This window comes from Diabrotica virgifera, chromosome 3 (genome assembly GCF_917563875.1).
Source record: "Diabrotica virgifera virgifera chromosome 3, PGI_DIABVI_V3a".
Classification (NCBI taxonomy): Eukaryota; Metazoa; Arthropoda; class Insecta; order Coleoptera; family Chrysomelidae; genus Diabrotica; species Diabrotica virgifera.
This window is the reverse complement of record NC_065445.1, coordinates 25,837,236-25,861,568: the sequence shown is the minus strand read 5'-3', so window position 1 is coordinate 25,861,568 and position 24,333 is coordinate 25,837,236. Positions and strand designations below refer to the sequence as shown.

Genomic DNA, 24,333 nt, shown 5'->3' with positions numbered 1-24,333 from the left:
TATTAACTTAACAAAAAAAATGAGAAAAAATGATTTTAAACAGTGTAAAATTATTTTGCAAAAACATGTCGATTTTTTGCTTACTTATAAACAATTAGAATAACTTTTTAACCGTTACCCCTAGAAAAATTATTTTTTCATATTTAGAAAGACTGAATTTTTATACACTTTTAGAAAGAAAAACAATTGTCCTAGGACAATTAGGGACGAAGTTAGCCCCCCCTTTCTTTAATTCACATGCTCTTGCAAAATAATTTTGCAATATTTAGAATTATTTTTTGTCAGTTTTTTTACTTAAATTAATAGTATAAATGTTCTTCTTTCATAAACTGTACGAAGTGTTACTGTAACCTCATAATTTTCATACTTATAGTGTTGCAAAAAAAATGAATTTGGGATAAACAAATTGATTAACTTTTAAACTATTTGACCAATTGCTTTGAAATTTAAAATATAATTTAAGCACAAGAAGTCTCAGCATTCCGTGTAATAAGAAGGTTCTAACTTAATTTTTACCATAAGTTATGAACATTTTTATAAAATCTCAAAATTTATGACTTATTTTGCAATTTTCTAAGCCACAAATAAGGATAGACATATAGGGCTTTTCATCGATTGTCATTTGTTTCGAGCTTCTGTCACATGTTGTATAATCCGTGTATATTAATAGTATAGTATAATAGTATAGTTTCGAGCTTCTGTCAAATGTCGTATAATCTGTGTATACTATTAATATACACGGATTATACAACATGTGACAGAAGCTCGAAACAAATGACTGTGAATGAAAAGCCCTATTCAACGAACGCCATATTAAAGCTTTTTATATGATTTATGAGTTTCTTATTCTAAAATTTGTTTAGAATGCTTTACTTTTTAGTAATAGACGAAAAAAGCGAAAATTTACCGTTTTATGATCTTCATTTGTTTATAACTATGTACATGTATCATCAAAATCGGCTGCAGGAAACATATAATAGTTTATTAATTTGTAGATGTCCATACTACTCAAAAAATTTGGTTTTGGCCTGGAGGGGATGTGTCACGAGAAAAATCTTATTTCTCTTGACTATTAATGTTTTGTAATTTGGTAGGTAAAGGATTTCCGAAGTGGAAATCGAAATATCAAATAAACGTCAATTTAAAAAGAAATTGTGGTTTATTCCCAACAAAAATAATAAATAACCGATATCAATCTAAAAAATAGGATAATGCCCCGTCCTTGCGACATTTTATCAAAAATTTGCAGCCCCCTCTAATATTTCATGGAACAACTACTCCACTATTCAAAGAATATGCGAGAATGTTCCTGAAACTTGTGTTCGTGCAACGTGTGATGAGTATTACAGAATAATTGGATTTCCTCGATCCGGCAACGCCGCGCTCGGAGTACAATGTGAATGTGAGTGAGTGGCACAGTGTACCTACGTTTTCTTACGCTCTCACTCTATTTTGATAATAATATGTCAAACGAGATATGTATTTACCGTGTCGTGTGCTAAGCTGGATAATGGAGATGAGAATTAGTTAAGAATGTGCTCAAGTGTCGGGGGTTTTGTCGAACTAATACAACAAGTGGTCTTTTTGTGTGATTGTGCTCTTTTTTTGGATTAAAAACGGATCTACTGGGGTTTTCCCTAAATGAAGAAGCCACTCCGGTATGTTCTCATTCTGACAGATGATTTAAGTTTGAAATCGGTACAGTATCAAGTTTTTTTTGTATATTTAGCTAATGTATCGTTAAATTAACATCAGCTTTACTAACTACCTAATGGGGACACCTTAATTGCCACTTCCTTGTTTAATAATTATTAACAAATGAATTAATCATTGGGAAGTTTGAAGTTTCTGTCCAGATTTGGACATTTGTTTACATGTACGTCGCAAATGACTATCAGTTTATTTATTAAAAATGTATCTGTCAGTAACTACCGAATAGGAAAGGATTCTAGAATTCAGGCCAAGGTTTTACCTGTGTGCAGTGCAGACTACTAACTACATTAACTTCTTATTTCATTGTCATTTCTGAGACGTCATATCGGTTTACTAGACCTTCATTTGTTGCTTTTTACAGAGATTATTACTTATAAACATCCCGTAGTTTTTTACGCTTAGATATCTGATACTCGGTTGCCAAACGTATTGTTTTGAGGGTATTTCGTGATACTTAAATGGATATTGAATCAATAAAACGGATAAGTCCTTTAGGAAACTCAATCGAGGGGTTATTCCTTCCATTTCCATTCATGATAATATCTATTTTTAAGAAACTTAACCTCATTTTTTAGACGTTCTTATGTTTATCATTGGCGTATCTGTAGTGGGGACATTGGTGATTTATTTACGAGAAATCTTTATTTATACGCACAACAATCCGTTAAGACCTAGGGTATTTTTATGAAATATAATCATAAGATTAACAACCAATTACAATAATTATTTTAAACAAAACTTAAACTGAAGTAAATATATTATACAAAATTCGTAACTACTCAGGAGGACCTTATGAACAATATTTTTCTCCATTCATTTCTGCTTTATGCTTTTCTTTCTCATTAGCTCACCTTCGTGTGTTTAAGGTCTTACTCCAGTTTATTAATCCACCTCGTCCTGGGTCTACCTTTTCTTAATTGTTTCGCGGTTCTTGCTAAGATCGTTAGATCATCAGCAAATGCCATGTACTGGTTGCTCTTTTTAAATGATTGTTTCTTCTACCTCATGCTGCATTTTCTGATTACAGTTTTTAACACAAGTTGAATGATGTAGCGTGGATAAAGTATCTCCATGTCCCAAGCCTTTTGCAACCGTAAATTGATCTGAAATGTGACCATGCCAAGCAATTTACAGGCCGAGATATTACAGTCATGTTTACTAGTCTGCTACACCCAACTGTTCTATTTCTCGAAAAAAAAAAATTTAAGCAATAATTTATGTTATGTATAAAGTCAATCTATGCAAGTGACTAAAATCCCCACCTCCGTTTTATTTCACATACAACTCTAATATTATCTTTTTTATAACTCTATATTAAGGCTATGGGTACATAATTCGCAAATATTTTATGAGTATCCCTACTTTTTCTGTCTTTACACGGCAAATTACGTGTAGTAAAATTCACACTGGTATGGATATGTAAACATTACTAGAATGTCATTCTACTTGAAAATGTCATCATTAATTTAAAGAGATGGGTTTTGAATGTTCTTGGATAACTGTTATTTTTATAATTGCAAATTATTAATTCAGTTAATAAATGCGATAATTTTTTCACTAACTATGTGTATTCAGTGATTGTAATAATTTATTTGTACAACAAAGACTAATACTCAATCGAGAAAAGAGGAAAAGTGTTAAAGTGATTTTTTAATAATATATTGTTATGGAACGCTTACAATTTTGAACATCTTTAACAACAAAATACTTGGATCATAGAATATATTATCCTGATGTATTCTCTGCTTGGATCTTCCACATATACACAATAAATAACTTTTTATTAAATTCACGTCTTAAACCAATTAATTATCAAATACATTATATATCAATAATATTTAATCAATAACTCAACATATTCCCGATGCAATGTCAAATATTTAAAATTGTCACTGATTGTCAGTGTCTGACTGACAATATATGCTGCACAAACCATACATACTTATAGACGTTTCACGACCATGTTAATCTTTCGGATCGAATTAACGCCATCTCTTGATTGGAATGGGAACTAAATTGACAAATTTTAGTTACGTGAGAATTTCAAATTATAAATTTTGCGGGATTTTTGATGAAATTTGGCAGGAAATTAAAACAACAGAAAGACAATTCAATGTTTTATTCCATATTTTACTGAAAACTTCAAATATTCCAATTTGTTTTCAAAATGCTAAACACTACTGCTATGTGTCACGTGAAAGCACTGATGTGTACCGAGTTGAATGAAAATTTTTGAAAGAATCTTGTACATAGGATGATTGTTTAGATAAATATTACCTTATAATCTTTTACAAACTTCCAAAAATATATAGGTCCGAAATGTTGATGACACACACTTGTCTATTGGAATAAACTGTTTCAGGATCTATTATATTGTTTTTTTTAATGTGGAGAAACACAACACGGGATGATCAATGTAAACTAAAAATTCTACTCATAAAAATGGAGAGGAGGTTAATACACTTATTAAAATTGTGATTAAATCTAATTAAAAACGTAACACCACTATAATAAAATAATTAAGCCACAAACTGTAAAATAACAAATAAATTTAATTGTCAACTGTCAGTTGTTAAATATGACAAGATAATTGACTGACAGCGACATCTCTGGATTGGAATGGTAACTAATTTGCTGTCTTGACCTTGACAATTTACGTGAAACGTCTATGAGTATGTATGGTTTGTGATATGCTGACAATATTATATTATTCGGCTGAGTGCGTTGTAAGACAAAGATAGATTTGAAAAATATTACCACAGCATTGTGTTCATTTTTTTCGAATCCTGAGAAAACCAATAAATATTTTTGAAAAATTTAAACGCAGAATGAAAGACTAAATTATTACCGAGGGCCGAAAGTCCTTTAGAATAAATAAAAAGATTATTTTGAATGATATATTTGAAATTAAAAATCACACTAAATTTTCTCTTAGTTTTTCACCCCTGTAACTTATTAAAATAAACATTATAGAAGTTCTCAGGGACTTTCGGCCCTCGCTAATAACGTAATATCTCATTCTGCGTTTAAATTTTTCAAAAATACTTATTAGTTTTCTCAGGATTCGAAAAAAATGAATCCCCATTTGAATAGCATTGCAGCCGAAAATACGTACCGATCCTCTTAAATCTACAGATCAATAAAAATGGCGAATATACAAAAGATTAATAAAATAATGTCCATTATTTGTATATCGCGTCTTTTCAGAGACGCACCAGTATTTTATGTTCATAATAAGAAGTTAGTGAACTTGTTTTAGGATGTTGTCTCGACTTCATAAAATACAAGCTAAAAAATAACAATCAACAGTTTTATTTCAATTATCAAAAGTTGCTATTGTCTTGTCTGCAGCTAACATAGACCAGAAAAAAGGGCGAGTAAGTGCCACCACATTTCTTGTCCGAGTTTTATTACATTTTTATGGAGTTTGGGTTTTAATTCATTTTGGGGATTTTTCATAATAAAACTACATTCCCCGTTCATTTTATCTATTATCGTCCATTGAAAAGCTACATTTAAGGTTGCATTTTTCAGAAGCTATTTTATTCTTTTGGTATGCAGTGGAGGTTAATAAAGCTTAAGTGCATGTTTGTGGGCTCCCCACTTGGAAAAAGGGGTGTACAGTAGGGTGACCAAACGTCCCGTAAAAACGGGATTGTCCCGTGGTCCCGAAAAGGTCTCTCTGGACGCCTAAATGTCCCGTATTTACGTTGGGTTGATATATCTGACTATCTTCTATATTTATCTATCTGACGTTGATTTTATCTATCTGATTCTGACCAAGAGAAAGCTACAGAAATAAAAATCACATCGATTATTTTTTAATGATTTTAACTTCCAATCGTATAGTAAGATATTTGATTACGTGTTTAATTCTGTACAATCAGATTAAAATTATACTGAGAATTATCTACTGTAGAAAATTACCGATATAATTTTTTTAGTAGATTGTTTCTGTTTGTGACAACTGTCACATTTAAGAAAATATCCATAATATACGTATTAAAAAATAATCTTACGAATATCACACGACAGTAAGAATAAATAAGAAAATAATGCTTAATTTTTCAGGGCATTCAGATTTTTGCGGATAAAGTTAGGTGATAACTTCTTTAATAATAATTGATTTATGCTCCTTCTCAAATATGCCCGGAACATTAATAAAAAAAATAAAATATTTAAAAATTTCAAAATATTTCTTTTTTTTTTCTAATTTTTTTGCTTATAACTTTAAAACGATTCATTTTGGAACAAAGTCGTATAGGAATAAAACAAAGATAATTAAATTTTCTATCAGATGCGATTGGTTAAAAAAGTCTGAATTTATCACCCTTGCTGCAAAATAGCAATACATATAAAATAAGGGGGCAAAACAAGCCTGTCCTTATTCAATGATTTTCCATCACTTAGGTTACACTTGGAACCTTCCTAATTCGCTTAGAAAATTTTTGTAATGTGGTAAAACCGTACACCAAATTTCATTAAAATTGACTTACTAGATTTTGAATAATAATTTTGCAATCTAAACTTTTTTTTTTAATTAAAATTTTTTAAAATCTTGCACAACAACAACTAGAACATACAAAGATTTGTCAATTTTTTTACATATAAAGAAGTACTCCACCTATCTAATGCCCTTTACAGAATTGAAATCGGATTATTTAAGCAGCCTCAGCAATGTTTTAAAGTTATAAACAATTTTTTGGCCTATAAACAAATTAGTCCTGTGGCCAGGAGGGGGTGCTACGGGCTCCTTTATTTAGATGGACTTACCCAAGATTTTTATGTATTTTTTGACCCGTAGAACACCATTTTTTTGGGTAACAGTTGATCCGGATGTCGATAAGATTGTTATAAACAAAGAACTTGAGAAATTACATAACATCGATTTTTCGCAAAATAAAACATTTTTTTGTATTTCTTGGGTAATTCTATGTTCTTACAAGTTTTTTCGTAGGATGCATAGTTTTCGAGATAAACGCAATGGAACTTTCAAAGATTCGAAAAATTGCAATTTTTGAACGCGAATAACTTTTGATTAAAAAATAAAATAGCAATTCTGCTGACAGCATTTGAAAGTCAAATTATACCGGTTTTAATTATTTGCATTGCTAAAAATTAATTTTTTTATTATTAAACAAAGCTATTTGTTTATAAGCCAAAAAATTGTTTATAAGTTTAAAATATTGCTGAGGCCCCTTAAATAATCCGATTTTAATTCTGTAAAGTGTATTAGATAGGTAGAGCACCTCTTTATATGTAAAAAAATTAGACAACTTCTAAATGGTCTACTTTTTGTTCAGAAAGATTTTAAAAAATTTGGACTTTTTTAAAAACATTTAGATTGCAAATTTATTATGCAAAATCTGTTAGGTCGATTTTAATGAAATTGGGTACACAGTTTAAGTATGTTACAGAGAATTTTCTAAGCGAATTACTAAGGTTCTAAGTGCCACCAAAGTGGTTAAAAACATTGAATAACAACAGGCGTATTTTGCCCCTTATTTTGTATTTATTGCTATATTGCAGAAAAGGTAATACGTTAATACATTTTTGACCAGTCGTATATCATACAAAATTCAATTATCTTTATTTTATTTGTGTACGACTTTGTTCCAAAACGAATCGTTTTAAAGTTATAAGCAAAGAAAGCAGAAAAAAAAAATCAACGTTTTTCGAAATTTTTAAATATTTTAATTTTTTTATTAATGTTCCGGGCATATTTGAGAAGGAGCATAAGTCAATATTATTATTACTGAAGGTGTCACCGAACTTTATCTGCAAAAATCCGAATGCCACCTTTCACATCCAAAAATAGACGTTTTTTCACAGATCCTTACTGGTCTAATACTATTTTTCCGAAAATCGAACATTTAAATTATATTATAATAAACATGTTAAAATTTTCAAATAGACATATTATTATTTTGACTCAAATATTTGTGATGCCACCAAATACGGCTTTTGTAACTATAGAAACGAAAATATTGAGTTGTCAAATTTGGCGCATTTGCTTATTTTTGGCAGTATTTTCGGGGTTTCTCGTGTTTTCTGTGATTGTAATCATTTTAAAAATCAAAATTGCCTAATTTAATCATGAGTGATGATGAGTGTATACTTAATGTGTTGAAATTATTGAAAAATGCACGCTAAGGCCTAAAAAATATACATTTTAATGTATATTTCTTTTATGTATATATAATGTTTTTGTTATTCTTAAGGGCAGGATTGAATTCTACAACATGCTTATTTTATAGAAAATTTAATTTTAATTCATTTTTTATTATACATAGATAAGATTTTTCCCTATTGAATCATCCTTTAAATGGGTTGAAACATTGACTCTGTTAAAACATTGCTATGTATTCAAAGTATATGTATTAAATTTACCATCGAATTGTAGGTATAATACGTTGACATTAAATCAAGTTCGATGCTTTATACTATAGTATATTATGTCATCAATAAACTTTTAAGGTTAAATAGGTACATAATAGAAACTAAATTGAACATTAAATATCGATTTATTGTTATCGTTAATAAGTTACCTCAAAGTAATTACTAAACTAATATCGGCGACCCCCAGTCGTCTATTTATTGAAATATGAACAAGAACACATTCTGCCTATTCCTTTCGTTTGTTTCATATGCGGTTGCAATCTTCTAACTCTAACTGAACATGGAAGATCAAATAGGTAGATGGAGAGAATACGTGGAAGAGATGTTTCAAGACCAGGAGAGGATGGACATTTGTATGCAGGAGGCGTCGACCGAACCTTATATCACAAAGGAAGACATTATCAAAGCAGCAAAGCAAATAAAGAACGGAAAAGCTGTTGGGGAAGATAATATCCCAAGTGAAATAATAAAGGTATTATTAGACGAACACATCGAAGTGATGGAAGATATACACTACAGCGACGATAATCCGAACCCTGGTAATCCGAACGATCGCTAATCCGAACGCAAAATTTTTTTTATAAAATTAAAAAATATGATCGCGGACCGAATTTTTGGATTTAATATGACAATATGGGCAAAATATGACCGCGGATTTTTGTTTTGTTTATGCAGAAATACATACAATTTTGTTTATTATGCAGGTGTTTTATTCCTTGTAACTAAAACGTATGTACATACGTATGTACATAGTACATAAATATGTACTATGTTTATGAGCTTTGTATGTATTTTGAACGTATGTTCGATAATCCGAATAAATTATTAATCCGAACTACCCCTGTACCAATTAGTTCGGATTATCGACGCTCTACTGAGAAGAGAAACTCCAAGAAATGTGAAGACCATAGGATTATTAGCCTGATGATTCATATGCTGAAGCTTTTTCTACAAATAATACACAATAGAGTATACAATAAACTAGTCGAACACACTGGTCAAACTCAATTTGGTTTTAAGAATGGCTTCGGAACAAGAGAAGCACTTTTTTCAATACGTGTGCTTAGAGATTACAATTGCTGGATCCAGCGCTTTTTTTCACATGCTGGATCCGCAAACGTGTCAAATTCGAAATAAGTTACTTAATGTCTTCATTAGCCCCTTTATTCAAAGCCTTGAGTCGGCAACTTGCCATTCTATCGCGCTGGCAGTAGCTCAGTATGCTGGAAAGTTTCTATAGCTTAAAGTTTGCATCGATAAAGCGTTGATATACATTGATTTTGCGATAAAATTCTCTGCAGGCGAGTGGTCAATAATCAATGAGTTAATAGCCACTTTTAACCGGCTGTAGAAGCTCTTTACAGAATAAAGTCCACTTTGATAACGGCCTACACAAAACCATGTAATTTTTCTTAGACAAACTAAATAGCCTAAATAGACTCTAGCCTTAGTGCCGATCTATCGGAAGCACTACGCAACAGAATCACTGAACGGCGTCTCTATGAGATTACAGGTACATTAGTGTATTTACAAAATCAAAAAAGTATGACGAAGGACTAAACAATCCTGGTTACTTCCCCATTCCGGAAAAGAATGCAATGCGACAAGAGATAAAAAATTTATTGGTTCGTATAAATAAACAAGTAACTGTGGAACCAGTGCAAGAGATAATGGAAGAAGATGGGCCAACTAATCCGGAGCCTGTGAATTTTACTTTGGAACAAGAACTTGAGATTGAATTGAAACGAGAAAGAGAAAACATTTATAGTAGTCCAGGGCGCATCTGTTTTGAGATGGACGTTGAGAGGTGACTCAAATTTTTTTGCAGAAATTGCTTGAAAGTAACTCAAATAATAATATTTGAGTTATCCTCCCACTCAAAATGGTCCGGAACATTGTTTAAATAATCAAAATGTCAAAATATGAAGGAAAAATTCGATTTTTTTATTGGTTTTTTGATTATAACTTTAAAACTGTTCATTTCTGAGAAAAGTTGTACCGACATAAGAGTTGCGTAATTAAATTTCCTATAACACAGAACTGGTTAAAAATTTAAAAAATAGCCTTGTTGCAAAACAGCAATAATTGCGAAAAAACCATACAAAAACAAGTATGTAGTAGCATTTTATGTTTTTCAACCATTTACGCTACACTTAGGACCTTTATATCTTACCCAGAAAAACTTTATGATATATTAAAACAACACTGTAAATTTCATTAAGATCGGTTTAATAGATTTTGCAAAATAAATTTTGCAATCCAGCTTTCGCAAAACAAATTCATTTTTTTTAATGTTGCAGGACTGGAAATTAAGCAGATAGCAAGTTAAATTTTTTCTTGCTTATAGAAGTGTACTTACTGAACCTTTCATTTGTAATTTGCAAAATTAAAATCGATTAATTACCACGGCGTCAGGAAATTTTTTAAATAAACAATAATTTTTGGTGCTACGCGCAGGACAGCGGTGTTCGATTCACACAAGTTGATTTCCACCAAAATTGGTTCCAATCTTTATCTAATATATTATTTTCTTACTCTACATTTTGTTGTATTTTAATATTCTAATTCCACAAAAATCAAACTAATTTTATTATTGTTTGTGAAATATTGTTTAAACAATTGCATATGTTTAAAAATAATAAACTTTTATTCTCTAAGTTAAAATATATGAACAAAGAAAGTTTTTGCTAAAAAAAGTGTTATTTCAAAAGATACAGTATGTGTTTTTATTTTGCAATAAACAAATTTATTTATTTATATCGAAATGTAATAAAAATTAAAATGTATCAATCATTATCAAAGGTCATTGGAATGCCCAATCAGAGCAAACTATCCGCTATCCTGTGCGTAGCACCAATAATTAATGTTTATTTAAAAAAATTCCTGACGCCGTGGTAGTTAATCGATTTTAATTTTGCAAATTGCAAATGAAAGGTACAGTACACTTCTATAAGCAAACAAAATTTCAACTTGCTATCTGTTTTATTTTCAGTCCTGTAACATTTTGAAAAAATGATTTTTTTTTTGCTAAAGCTGGATTGCAAAATTTATTTTGCAAAATCTATTGAACCGATCTTAATGAAATTTACAGTACTGTTTTACTGTATCATAAAGTTTTTCTGGGTGAAATATGAAGGTTCTAAGTATAGCATAAATGGTTGAAAAACGTAAAATGCGAATACTTGTTTTTGTATGTTTTTTTCGCAATTATTGCTATTTGGCAACAAGGGTGACTATTTTTTAAATTTTTAATCAATTCTATATTGTAGGAAATTTAATTACGCAACTGTTATGTCAGTACAACTTTTCTCGGAAATGAATACTTTTAAAGTTATAATCAAAAAAACGAAGAAAAAAATCGAATTTTTCCTTTATTTTTTGACATTTTGATTATTTAAACAATGTTCCGGACCTTTTTGAGAGGGAGGATAACTCAAATATTATTATTTGAGTTATTTTCAAGCAATTTCTGTAAAAAAAATTGAGTCGCGTCTCAACGTCCAAATGTACTAATATTTTTACAGATGCGCCCTGGTCTATAGCCAAAAAATTGATACGAAAAGATTTTGGAAAAGGATATGGCGGTTTATTTGCCCGAAGGAGTGAAAGGCGATCGTTTGTCAATGGTCTATGACTATTTGATGACCTTAAAACCGACCAGCACAGAGGCCGGAAGGGCTTTCTCCGCAACCGGCTATATGTGCAGTCTGTGCGAAGTAGGTAAGGCATATGGTTTTAAGGTATAAAGACTTATATAAAACTAAATAATGCTAATGTTTCTGTTGTTTAGAAATTTAGCATACAGACAAAAAAAACATTAAAATCGTATTTTTCTTTTGATTCCACATTTTGCTGGATTCAGTCCAATCTTGCAAAAATCCAGCTGGATTGAAAATGCTGCTGGATTGCAATCCCTACGTGTGCCAGTTGAAAGATGTAGAGATGTCGATTCTGATGTATACTTGTGTTTTATAGACTTTCAGAAGATTTTTGACCCGGTGAAACATGATCAACTCATAGATATTTTAAGGTCTTGTTTGTAATATCGACGATAAAGACTTAAGGATCATTTTAAACCTCTATTAAGAACAAAAGGCTAAAATCAGAATAAAAAGCGAAACATCTGGAAAAGTCAATATCGAAAAGGGATAAGACAGGGATGTGTCTGTCACCTTTGCTGTTCAACGTTTTCTCTGAGAAGATATTTAAGAAAGCTTTGGAAGGCACCTTCTAAACGGTATGGTATAATTATAAACGGGCAATGTTTAAATAACATGCGATACGCTGATGACACGGTCATTCTGGCCGTGAAGATAATGCTGAAGCACTGCAATGCCTAACGGACCGAGTAACGACAGCCTGTAGAGAATTTGGAATGAAATTGAATACAAAGAAGACAAAAACGATGGTCATCAGCAAGCACCAAAACATAAGGGTGAATGGCAATGTCGACGGAACAGATTTGGAAAGAGTAACAAGAATAACGTACCTTGAGAGTAATCTTGATGAAACTTGGGACTACTCACGTCTGAAACATACACATACATTGTTTTTTACAAAATGCAAAAAGGTCTAGGCAACCGCCAGTTGGGTATCTCATTGAGAACTAGAATACCTAAATGCTATGTTTTTTTCCACCTTGCTCTATGGTGTTGAAGCCTGGACAATGACATCATCATCATTTGGCCCGACAACTCTATGTGAGTCTTGACCGCGTTTACTATTTCCCTCCATTGTTGTCGGTCCTGAGCAGCGATTTCCCATTGCTGTACTCCTAGTTTGCGTAGATCACTGGACAATGACAGAAGCAACACAAATAAATCGTGGGCGTACTGGGAAAATCCACTAACTCCATTTTTTTTTCAATTCTGACATTTTAATACCATTAAATCCACAAGATGCAAGTTTCGAGGAGCTCTAAATGCAAATTGATAATGGGGAAGAAAACCTAATTGTAATGGGAGATCTAAACGGTAGAGTCGGAAACAACAACAGCGGAATAGAGGAGTGCATGGAAAAAGAAGGAGAAGAAATACTAAACAGAAATGGTGAAAGAATAATAGAAATATGTATGGAGAACAAACTAGTTATAACAAATACAAAGTTTAACCATAAAGAAGTACACAAATACACGAGAGTACAAGACAGCAGAAACGAAAAATCAATCATAGATTACTTTTTGGTAAGCAGCAACAAATAGAAAAGAGTACAGGATACGAAAGTGAAAAGAGGCTCAGAGATTGGCAGTGACCATCATCTAGTAATAATGAGAATTAGAACAACAGAAGAAAAAGAAGAACAGAGAAGAAAGGTAGTAAACGAAAAAATAAAAAGTTACAAATTAAAAGAGGAAAGGTATAAGAAGAAATTCCAAGAAAAATTAGATAATACTCTGAAAGGTATGGCAAAAAATACAAATATAGAAGAAAAATGGGAATATCTAAAAACCAGCATAATCAAAGCAGCTGAGGAAACTTGTGGGAAAGCAAAAATAACAAATACTAACATGAGGAGAACGGAATGGTGGACGGAAGAAATACGAGAGAAAATAAAGAACAAAAAAGAAAAATGGAAGAGATACCTAAGTACAAAACACCCGGCAGATTACGAGGCATATAAAGAAAAAAGGAAAGAGGTTAAAATAGCGGTGAAAGCAGGAAAGGAAAGGTCATGGGAGAGATTTGGACAAAAAATGACAAAAAATTATAGGGAAAACCAAAAACTCTTCTACGGCGCATTAAAACAACTCAGGCAAAAGAAAGAGCACACGATGCCGAATATAAAAGACAAGAATAGAAACGTACTAACAGAAGAAAAACAAATAATGGAAAGATGGAGAGAACATTTCAAAGAGCTAACTCATGCAGACACGGACAACATAGGGGAGGTACAAGAAAGGAATGAAGAACAACAAGTGGAATCCATAACAAGAGAGGAATTAGAGAAAGCAATAGAAAGAGTAAAATTGGGCAAAGCACCAGGCAAGGATCATATCCACAAAAATCAATATTTTAACAGGAAAAACCGTATATCTCCAAATTCGTCATTCCACCGTGCTTAAATCGGTACATTCAATGATAAAGAAAATCAACTAACTTCATCTTTTTCTAAGTTTTCATGAATAAAATAATGTTTTTTCAAATATTTTTATGTACATGTATGTGCACACCACCTGTGGTTAACATCCTTTAAAATCATATTTAGGTACCAAAACTTGAACAGCCAGTGTACCCGATTTTTAAGAGGTAAGCCATAGGGTATAATAATGTTTAAATGCGTTTTTCTCCAAACTTTATTTTTGTGAGTTAGTGGATTTTCCCAGTACGCCCACGAAATACACTATCAATATTATTTAAATAACAACTTAAAATATCCCTGAAGTCTGTCAAATATTTAATAGCCTTGTTTGTCACTGTCTTGTCACCACATTCTGTTGGACTGAGTGCCTTGTATGACAAAGATAGCGAATGATCGATTTGGAAAATATCATCACGGAAATGGTGTTCATTTTTTTCGAATCCTGAAAAAACGAATAAATATTTTTGAAAAACTTAAACGCAGAATATTGAAGACTAAATTAATACCAAGAGCCGAAAGTCCCTTAGAATAAATAAAGAGTTTCTTTTGAATGAGATATTTGAAATTAAAAATCACACTTAATTTTCTCTTTTTATTTTCGCCCCTGTAACTTATTGAAATAAACATTCTAGAAGTTTTTAGGGACTTTCGGCCATCGGTAATAACGTAATCTTTCATTTTGCATTTAAATTTTTCAAAAAGATTTGCTAGTTTCCTCAGGATTCGAAAAAATGAATGCATTTAAATGGCATTGAAGCCGAAAGTTTGCACCTATCCTCTTAAGTTAAAGCACTATACTTACAGTAAAAATAAATGTATACTCTAAATCTAAAACACGAGATCCATAACATAAAATATACCTCATTAATGATGAAAATCCAATCTATGATCCTTTAAAAGCAATTTTACTTGAAGAACATAATACACACACACCATAACAGTAAGAGAGAGAACTTTTTCCATTCCCCGAAGAACACGCAGCGAATTTAATCAACAGGCAACAGAATGAATCGTTACAATGAAGGAGGGTTTGCCTGTATAATCCTGGGGGATTTTCAGATGGCAAAAATTAGCTGGTAGTCTTCGTTTCTCGCGTCAAAATAGAACGCGGACTTATTGCTGGTCATTAGATCATAGATTATGTATGAGATCTCATTTTCAACTCGAACCAATTTACCAGATCTGCATTTAATGCACATTAAATAGTAATCGATCATTACGTATGTATGCTCTAATTATGTATTTGCTACGTACGTGATGTAGACCAAACACCTGGTAATTACATTCTACAAACAGTACTTAGGTTCATTTACAAAATTATAGGTCTTCATCATTTCTTGAATAGTTTTTTCATACACGAGTAAATTTCAGTATCTATTCCTTTATCCATATTTCTTGTTTTATTAATACACAGAATTCGAATTTTTGATATAGTATTTTCGTTTTTTAATCAGTTTAACTTAACAATTTAAGACTGAAACTGAAATTTTTAATACTGAAATTAAGAATTTTTTAATTTTTTTCCTATTTATATACAGGGCGTTTCATTATTAATTGTCCATATATAGTAACTGGAGAAACCTTAGCACAAAATACGAAGATTTAACCTAAAACACTTAAATAAAATGTGGTTCCTTACTGAGTTTTATCTAAAAATTTAAAAACTATTTTTGCTCAGCATTTTAAAACTATTCGACGTATCCTTTTCATACTTGGCAAGAAGTATAGGTACTGTATAGGGTGGAGCGCAAATTTATTTTTTCGAATTTCATTTTCGTGGGGTGCGGAGTTGATGCGTCTTCCATTTTCGAATGAAAAACTTAAATGACATTTTTTCGTATTTTCAGTCTAAAAAGTGCCCCACTGCGATTGAAATTTTAGAATTTCTTAAATTTTTTTTAATTTGATAGAGTCAACGATGATGTTTTTTATTAATTTATTAGAGCTATTAGAACTATAATATGAGGAAAAAAGAATAAATAGTAAATATAAAATAAAAAATATATATACTTACAAATTGAAGAATAACATTAAAATCGCTATGAACTATAGTCTCTCTTAGTATCAAACTTAGGCATCATGATTTGAGCTTATTCTTAATGAATCCGTCTCTCCTCTGTGACCCACAGACTGCAGCACTTGCTTACTGTAACTAATTTGACACACCTTTCAGTGGATTGTGTGTGACACGGAATTTTTCGGATATTTCTCAAGATTTCATTTTCCACAAGCTGTGGCTCTATGATTGCCTGATATATTATTTCGGTATTAATACTCTTCGTAAGTGGAGGTTCTGTCTTGGTTTTCCAATCTATCAGATCGATATAATCATCAGCATCCATATTTAAGGTAGGTACCTGGAAAATACGGAAGACTCCGATCTCTGATGTTTCTCTGATCTTCAATATTCGGCGGAGTGCCAGTTCCCTGACGTACTGTCTATTGTCGGCTAACATTCCTAGTAGTATATTCTCTGAATGGCCAAAGAATGCATTTCTTTGTATAACTGGGTCAATAACATCCTTCAAATGGTTTAGCAAATAGCGCGACAGTTTTATTGTATCATGTAAATGTTTGGCACCAAAAATACAAATTTGCTCAGTCTTGATCTTGAACAACATAGGAGCATACACCGTTAAAATAAATGTGCTTAATATGATTAGGTTTTCTGACGGACTTTGACTTGAGACGTATAATCTAAAAATCCGGTTCGCCATTGTCAACCATCTAGAGTGAACTAGTTTACCAGGATTTCTTTTCGCAAAACTTGCATCACAATGTCCACTATTGATATACTGACATATTTGCAGTAGATACAGTTGATCGGTGCTTAACTCTTGTGTCGATTTGGTAATATCGGGCAACGCACATTGAATTGCATCCAACGGAACAACTGGTAATACTTCACAGTTAGTAACAGCCTTGCCAATGGGACCTATGAAACCTTTTGGTCCACTTGTTGTGCCATCTAGATGTTGAAAAAGATGACGCAACGTCAGTTCATTAGCGTGTAGTTGGCATATGAGCCATTGGAGTGGACGTTGAAACTTGATTTCCAATAAACGAATAACGCCACCTTTGATTATTGTGTTAACAGCAGTCCCATCACAACCAATAGCCATTATTTGATTTGCATCGATAGACTTGGAGGAAAGGAATGTCAAAATAGAGTTACAAATCGTTTTGGCGTCACCAGTTTTCAAATAAATATGACCTAGGTATTCAGAGTCCGGTTCTTTCAATATGGTAATATGCTCCTCCTGAGTCACTCTTCTACGACCATCTTCGTGTATTAACGTTTTATCCTTTCTACCATTGTAAAATAATCCGATGGTGTCAGTATCAAAAATTGTAGGTTCATCTGAGATAGCAGCCCTAGCTTTAGAACGAGCTCTTCGAACTCTGCTTCGGTCTATAACCCGTGATGAATCGCTCTCTGTAATAAGACCAATGTCTTGGAAAGCTGCAGAAATGTTTGCAGCACCAGCACGATCTGAAACCCCACAACGATCTAATGTTCTGGCAACAACCGGAAATGTGACATCAGTCATTGTGAGTGAAGTAGTGGAAATAAGAGATTGCGATTGGAAGTCCTCAATTTCATCACTTTTCTTTAATGTATATGTCTGCTGAACATTCGATCGTGCCTTTGAAGTTGTAGGTGATTTAGAAGTACTAGGAATAGATTACACCTCTATTTGCAAGGCTCTTTGTTCTTCACGTTGCTTTTGTTGGTGTAATCTATGTAAATTCATCTCATTTTTTTTTGGTCGTTTCACGATCTAAACTACCAATCATCATTTTACGGTCAGTTCGTTGGTCGATTAAGAAATTTCGTTCTGGTAGTGGAATTTTTCGGTTTCTACGACAGTTGCAATCTATGAACTCTAAACATTTGCAAGTAGCAATATCAAATAATTTCTTGCTATCCTCACCAAACTTGAACAGCTTCGCTTTGTAACCGTCTTCGTCCTTCCTGCCTTTATAAGGTTTCAATAATGTTTTATACTTATCGTGATAAGCTATAATTCTAGATAATATTGTTTTGTGTTTTACGATTGGTATTGAAGCTTTGTGCCACATCTCCTCTACTCTTTCCGTCACAATTTCACTGGTTTTCCGCACACAGTTTTTATACTGTCTTTTATAGTTTTGAGATACGAATATAAACAACTTCATTATATCTTTAAACGTAGGTAACACATTTTTAGGGAGCTCACTGCCAGAACCAAATATTGGACAAGATACTTCACTCCGGAGTAATGCCATAGTTGTTTATAACAACAGTAAACGAATTCACACAAAATTTGTCACAACACTAAAATTTAACGATTAAGCTTTGAAGCTACAGAAAACGGTACTAAACCAACCGATTATCGAAACAGTACTGAATAGATAGCGAATAATAATTAATACCTACTTAGAATTGAACTGTAGTGGGAGAGTGAAGGTCCACTCGTGTGTCAGGTTATAACTGTTTCTTTGCACCGTTAGGTCGGGGGGTTGGCCTGCAAATTCAAAATAGACCAATTTCAGTAGCGCCGGGGCAGTTATTCTAATAGAAATATAAAGAAGTGTTATTGAAGTTTTCGGTTCGTATCCTAAAAGCGAATTGATACCGCATCCCGCGTATGTAAAAAGGCAAAAAAAATTTTTTTTTATAATTTCAAAATTAAAATCTCCTTTGGGGCAGTTTTTAGAGTGTAAATATAAAAAAATGACAATTAACTTTTCGAATCCTTTCCCACAGTAGCATCGATTCCGCACCCCGCGTTTGTGAAAATTGTTATTTCATTTTTCCCCATATAACAGCGCTCCACCCTACAAACTACTAAATTATGTTAAACAAACGTTTCTGGATATTACCAGAGGCGTACGACGGGGGAAAGTGAATGGTTGACCCTTTCCAACCCTCTACGCCACTGGCGGAATTGTTATTTTAGTTCAATTTTTGGATTCCCCAATACTTTCTATGAAAATGATATACTCTTCATTCGTAACGATAAAGTCATTAGTTTTCGAGATCTTTGAAGTTAAAAATTAAACGATACGGTTATTTTCGGATTACAGGATTACGGTTATGTATTGTGTCGCTTCATTTTTAAGTTCAAATATCTCGAAAACTAATCATTTTATCGTTACGAATGAAGAGAATATTATTTACATAAAAAGTATTGGAAAATCAAATAATTACACTAAAATAGCAATTTCGTCAGTGTCGTAAAATTTGGGAAGGGTCAACCAGCCACTATCCCTCTCGTACGCCTCTGGTAGTAGCTAGAAACGTTTATTTATCTTAATTTAGTAGGGTGTGCAGTACCTTACACTTTCTGCCAAGTATGATAAGGATACGCCAAATAGTTTTAAAGTACTGGGTACAAATAATTTTTAAATTTTAATCATATGAATAATATATCATATATCATAAATTAATCAGAATAACTGTGCCGTTTCATATTTAAATTCACATATCTCGAAAACTAATGACTTTATCGTTACTATATTATTTACGTAGAAAGTATTGGAGAATATAAAAATGGCACTAAAATAGTAATTCCTCCAGTGGCGTAGAATTTGAGAAGGGTCAACCATTCACTATCCCCTGTCGTACGCCTCTGGTAGTAGCTAAAAACGTTTGTTAATAATAATAGTAGGGTGTATAGTAGTCGCACTTCCTGCTAAGTATGAAAAGGATACGTTACAAGGATACAATGGACACATTTCACATGCCAAACTCCATATTACTTATGACGATGATTTTTCGGCTCTAGCTCTCCGTCTATAATGGTGATAACTTCATTCGAAATCTCATTTCGCTGTATGTAGTTATATTTTGATACCGTATGTTTTTAACAGTTGTTATCAAGCAAAAAATTCCTTAATAATTCTCCACGAATAAAATATTTAGTAAATTTGAGTTGCGTGTCTGGAATAACAAACATCGATATTTTCGGATGTCGGAATATACTGAAAACAGGTTAAATTACATATCGTCTGGGTTAAAAAAAAAACGGAATAAAGTGCTTCTCGATAATTTCTATAAAAAACCTTGTTATTCTCTAGATAGGTATACAATACAGATCACATATTATTTGCTAAGCAATAACGGTGCATTTCAGCATCAATTTTAATGGTAGTAATAACTTCACATTTTTCCATATTTTTGTAATATTATTGATTAATAGTTATTTATTTTATATGGGACAAAAATTGCAGATTTTAACGCGATACATGAAAGTTACGTATGTAATTATGGAAGCACTAAAATCTGCATTTTGTCCGGTGTATACCTAATACAATGTTTTTTCTATAACTCTCCAAAAACACCCAGAGGTTTCAACAATTCCTGTGGAATCTGTACCTTGACGAATCGATAGCATAGAAACATGAAATAGCCAAGTGCTACCTTCTTCGTACTCAAGCTCGCTGATCATCTCAAACCAGTGTTTCTATGTTGACAGAAATTTATTAAACAGGATAATAATTTTTCATGCCCTCAAAGCAAAACTAATTGATTATTAAAAAGTTGTTATGTATAATACACAATACATAAACATACAATACACAAAACATAAACGCGCAACAGATCAGAATTTGCGGTGGCGCCAAAATCCCGACAGCCAAAATCCCGACGGCCAAAACACCGACACGCCGTAATCCCGACACGCCGAAATCCGGACAGGCCAAAATCCCCACATGAAACAATCGTCGCATAAGTAAAAATCCCGACCACTACATTTTGAATATTTATTGTTTCCTTTTCAAATGCACTACCAAATCATATTATAGAGCATTGAAATTGAGAAATTAATTACTTACTAATAAGTACGGGTACTAATAATTATTATGTGTTTTAAAAGAAAAAAATTTTAAACACTTCATTTTGTAATATAAAACTATATTTACTGAAATGGAAGGATGTATACTAAGTTTAAATTTAAGATACAGTAGAAATAAACAAACCAAGACACGTTAAATGCTACTAGGAGCACTCCTGAATCATAATTTACAATGTATAAACTTTGGAAATCATGATTTGGGATTTACAATGTATATACATTGTAAATTATGATTCGAGAGTGCCCCTAGTAGCATTTAACGTGTCTTGGTTTGTTTATTTCTACTGTATCTTGAATTTAAATTTAGTATAAGTGACATGATAATTTCTATTATATGAAAGTAAATTTAAATTCAGGATTTGATTTTACATATTATTGTGTTTCAATTTATCAATCAAAGATAGAATAAAAATTTTTATTTTTTTTAATATAACGCGGGCATATAAATTTGATACAACCTGTATATTGATTTGTAAATATTTATTAGAAGTTAGCTTTCACGCAAGGTGGTTTCTCCTTAATGAATTTTTCCATGAAGAATATTAAAAACATTTTTGTAAATAAAAGTGAAGTGAAAGTTATTTAGGATTATTATTTTAAACCGATTGTTTATTACAAGAAAGGCAGAAGCCATAGGTAATTAGTTATTAGAAAATTAAGGTAAAGAAAGTTTGGAATTTTAATCGCTTTTTGTTTAACCCCGAGTAAATTTTGTAGAATTTCCCGAAAGTAATTATTATGATGGTAGGAATATTTTTGAAAGTATGAGTGGGTGTTTCGAATGAAAAAAAAAGAATGGGGAAGAAGAAATGTCTCTGATTGGTTTGGCAATTTGGAATGGAAAGGAGAGAAAGTTGAATTTTCAGATAGTTTTGTAAAGAGGAGATTAGTGTGTTACCGGCAGCCGAGAGGAGCAGTCAAAAGTTTTCGTGAGTAGTTCAGAAGCAAGTACTAGTGGTTGTGTTGATAAGTGAGAGTAGCTGAAAAGTGGAACGAGAGACAAATCAAATCGAGAAGAAATACCTCTTTGATTCTGTAAAGTCCAAGAGAGTAAGTTATAAGAATTATCGTTATTAAAATTATTTGTGACACCAAGTAAAAAAGATACTTGGGTCTCAGGAGATTATTGTTGAGAGAAAGAGAGGTGAAAGTTTTGGAGTTTATTGAACGAGTACTGGCAAAAAGAGGCCTGGCTTGTGTTTTGGAGAAATAGTTGCTGGTATGCTGCTGGATTTTTGCTGAGAACGGAGAGGGCTTTGATTGGTAGCCTAACATAATCAACAAGGAGGAGCTGTTTGGGTCAAGAGGAGACATCATTGTGTGTGAATTAAAAAGGTCAGTCAATAACCTATGTGATAGAGTTTCTTTATAATCAGACGTTAATTTTTTTACGTAAAAGCATATGCATTTAAGATTCCAACATTTCAAAAATTTAATAGGAAGTATAAGTAATTTGCGAATACCAAATTTGTTTGTTTAGCTTGTTTTTTATTAAGGGTATCAAGAACAAAGCGATAAATATTTGTTTGAATTAGATTAATTTATATGGTAAAAGTTTCGTTTGGACAGTTATGCCCACAGGATTTAATTGATAAATTTATAGAGCATTGCTTTTGATAATAAAGGTATTTGTATGTGTTTATTTATGATTTTTCTATTTATTTCCTTTTCCTATTTTATCCCGATAAGGATCAACTAAGAGATACTGAAGCCACGAGAAAGGATAAGTATAACCTAAGAGAATTTAATTAATTTTTTTTTGACAAAAGGCACCCTGAGATTTTTTCTTAATATTTTTATGTATGATTTGCGTTAATTAAATAATTGATCAAATAAATAATAATTAATATAAAAGTAATAGAAAGCAGGTCATAACAATATATTATTGGAATATACAGCGTGTCTACTTAAGTTGGAAACATATGGGAAACTTTTTTGTTATGCATTTTATGAAAAAAAGTTATTCTTTATAAAAAGTTCTGCATGCTCTAAAACCTAAGATTCAATCATCAGATATAAAATTTTGTCAATATTATACGAGGTATGTCAAAAAATATGAACTTCGTTCAAGAGTAAAGTACCTTTATTTCTCTCAATATCGAAAATTCTTATTATGAAAAGTTGTTTGGAAATATAAACTAAGATAAAATATGCAATTACATGCTTCTAATTAGAAAAAAATATTTCCCAAATTTTTCTCAAATTTGTTGATACTAACTTTGTTTTTATTTATTACACATACGATAACTCTTGTATTATTACTTTTACGAAAAAAAGGTATTCTTTATAAGAACGTCTGTATGTCCTAAGAACGAAGATGCAACCATCAGATATTACATTTTATTAATTTTATACGAGGTATGTCAAAAATATGAATTCCACTCAAGAGTAAAGTATCTTTATTTTTCACAATATTGAAAACGGTTATTAAAAAAGTTGTTTAGAATTAAAAACTATGTTTTAGTATGCAATAACATCCTTCTACTTGAAATATTGTGAAATATAAAGGTACTATAATCTTGAGCGAATTTCATATTTTTTGACACACCTCGTATAAAATTAATAAAATCTGATATATCATGGTTGTGTCTTAGATTTTAGACCATGCAAAGCTTTTTATGAAGAATAACTTTTTTTCGTAAAATGAATAATAAACGAGTTATCATATTTGTAATCATTAAAAACGATGTTGGGTATCCATAAATTTGAAAAAAAAAAATTTTCAATTAGAAGTATGTAATTGCATATTTGATCTTAGTTTTTAATTCCAAACAACTTTTTATCATAAGAATTTTCGATATTGAGAGAAATAAAGGTACTTTACCCTTGACCGAAATTCATATTTTTTGACATACCTCGTATAATATCGAGAAAATTTGATATCTGATGATTGAATCTTAGGTTTTGGGGCATGCAGAACTTTTTATAAAGAATAACTTTTTTTCGTAAAATTAATAATAAAAAAGTTTCCCATATGTTTCCAACTTAAGTAGGCATTAAGTATATTGGCAAAAAAAATAATTTAATTCATATACCCATGTTCCATGTTAGAAATTTTATTTAGAAAGTTAGTTCATATTAAATGGTAAATACTTTTGTTTAATAACAAAAAATAAAAAACAGATGGCCATGAACAAAAAACCAGAAATAAATGTAAAAATATATTAAAAAGGAACTTATCAAACCTGTCGGGATTCTGGCGTGTCGGGATTTTGGCCTGTTGGGATTCTGGCGTGTCGGGATTTTGGCTGTCGGGATTTTGGGGTAGACCCCAGAATTTGATATTATCCCCAAGGTCTCTCTC

The 24,333-nt window shown here is 31.7% G+C and overlaps 1 protein-coding gene across 4 annotated transcripts in view; it reads left to right on the top strand.

Moving 5' to 3' along the window:
• Positions 1–1,422: 1,422 nt before the first annotated feature.
• Positions 1,423–24,333, top strand: part of LOC114349504 (AF4/FMR2 family member lilli) — a 692,430-nt gene continuing 669,519 nt past the window's right edge. Inside the window, exon 1 of one of the 4 annotated variants that reach the window (XM_050647824.1) lies at positions 1,423–1,658. Coding sequence is in view for 1 of the 4 variants with exons in the window: in XM_028299899.2 (XP_028155700.2) it covers positions 1,642–1,658 (17 nt within the window). In the remaining 3 variants the exon portion in view is untranslated. Of the gene's footprint in view, positions 1,699–24,333 lie in introns of all 4 variants that reach the window. The other 3 variants (XM_028299898.2, XM_028299899.2, XM_028299902.2) reach the window with 3 other exon arrangements.